This window comes from Pteropus vampyrus, unplaced genomic scaffold (genome assembly GCF_000151845.1).
Source record: "Pteropus vampyrus isolate Shadow unplaced genomic scaffold, Pvam_2.0 Scaffold469, whole genome shotgun sequence".
Classification (NCBI taxonomy): Eukaryota; Metazoa; Chordata; class Mammalia; order Chiroptera; family Pteropodidae; genus Pteropus; species Pteropus vampyrus.
The window spans coordinates 920,348-921,848 of record NW_011889250.1 but is presented as its reverse complement, the minus strand read 5'-3'; the positions used below and the strand labels follow the sequence as shown (position 1 = coordinate 921,848).

At 49.7% G+C, this 1,501-nt stretch overlaps 1 protein-coding gene across 1 annotated transcript in view; it reads left to right on the top strand.

Moving 5' to 3' along the window:
• Positions 1–205: 205 nt before the first annotated feature.
• SPTLC1 (serine palmitoyltransferase long chain base subunit 1) overlaps positions 206–1,501 on the top strand; it is a 58,892-nt gene continuing 57,596 nt past the window's right edge. Inside the window, exon 1 of the mRNA XM_011382232.2 lies at positions 206–343. Coding sequence (XP_011380534.1) covers positions 287–343 — 57 coding nt within the window. The 5' untranslated portion in view covers positions 206–286. The remainder of the gene's footprint in view (positions 344–1,501) is intronic.

The window sequence follows — 1,501 nt, the reverse complement described above, 5'->3', positions numbered from 1 at the left end:
TGGCATATAATGGCCACGTGGAAACACTAGCCCCAGGAACCAGCCTGCTGTTTCCCACCTCTCCCGAACGTCTGGCGATGCCCTAAGTCCATATTCAACCCTCCAGGGCCCTAAGCTTTGCCCACCCCGCGTAGCCCCAGCTTCTCAGTGCCGGGGAAGAGAGGACAGAGTCAAGCGCTCGGCCGCTCCGCCCCGCCCCCTGGCGCGATGACGTCACTGGGCCGCGCCACGCGCGCTGGAGCGTACCTGCGACCCGCCTTCCGGAAGGAGGCCCCGGCAGCTGACCATGGCGACTGCGACAGAGCAATGGGTGCTGGTGGAGATGGTACAGGCGCTCTATGAGGTGAGCTTGGCAGCCCGAGCGGCCCCCAACCACACCTGGCTCGGGGGAGGCGTGCCGGCTCCTGTGGACTGTGGTCAGAGGCGGGGGGTGGGGGGTGGGGGGCGGGAAGAAGGGTTGGCCCCATCACTCCCGGACCCTCGGTGTCTCGCTGGAAGAGCTCGTGGGGGCACACGGTCCCTGTCGCGAAGTGTATGGAGGGACTCGCGGGAGCAGAAACCGAGAGTCTCGGTTTGAGCTGCGAGCGCGGAGCCCACCCTGGATCCTGTCTGGGCGCAGGGAGGGGGCACGGGAGAGAGGCTGGTCCTCAAACACCAGAACTGGGACTGAAGGTAAAACAGGTTGGTGAAAATACAGTAGTACTGCCCCGTCTGGGGAGGTCCTAAGGAAGTCTGGTACTTGGAACTGTGGAGCAAGTAATAGGGGAAAGAATTGTAATAAGTTGGCGTTTGTATTTGTCGAGGGGTTGGGTTACAAGAAAGCCAAATGATTGAGGATTTAGGCAAAAGTCGCTGTGCTTAGAGAGTGAACCTTGGTTTTCTTTTGACAATTGAAAAAAAATTTAACATTGCTGCTCTCTGGCTTGGGCGATGATGGTGTCTTCTATTGCAAGGCTTATCAAGACTTTCTGAAAAACAGTTGACAGAGTGAATGTGGCAAAAGTTATGTCCAACATTAGGTTAATTATAGTAAAAACAGATGAGCCACTAAAATTTTATTATTTGTTGCATAAATGAATAATTGTCTGTTATCCTTTGTTGCTCCCTTCTTGAAAACTCCTTAATTGAACAAGAGTGAGACTTGGTAGAAGTTCTCCCGGATGTAACATTTCCAAGAAAAGAAGCTGCATTTGTGAGTTTTATTAATTCGGTAGACAGTATAAATTTTTCTTAGGATGCTTTCTCTGTGAAGTGGAATGTTTAGTGACTTGGGCAGATAGTTGCCTACTAGAATCCAATTATTGAGAAAACTAAAAGGATATTTAGACTAGAGTTCTTCCTCTTAAATGAATTATATTCAAGGGAGATTGGCAAATTAAAAAAAAAATCATCTTAATGAGAAATTTCTGTTCTTGCTTCACTTTCTATACTCTTGGTGTGTAGAATTTGAGGAGTCTTGTATAGTGTGCCCAAAAAAGAGATAGCAATGTGTGTATGTAAT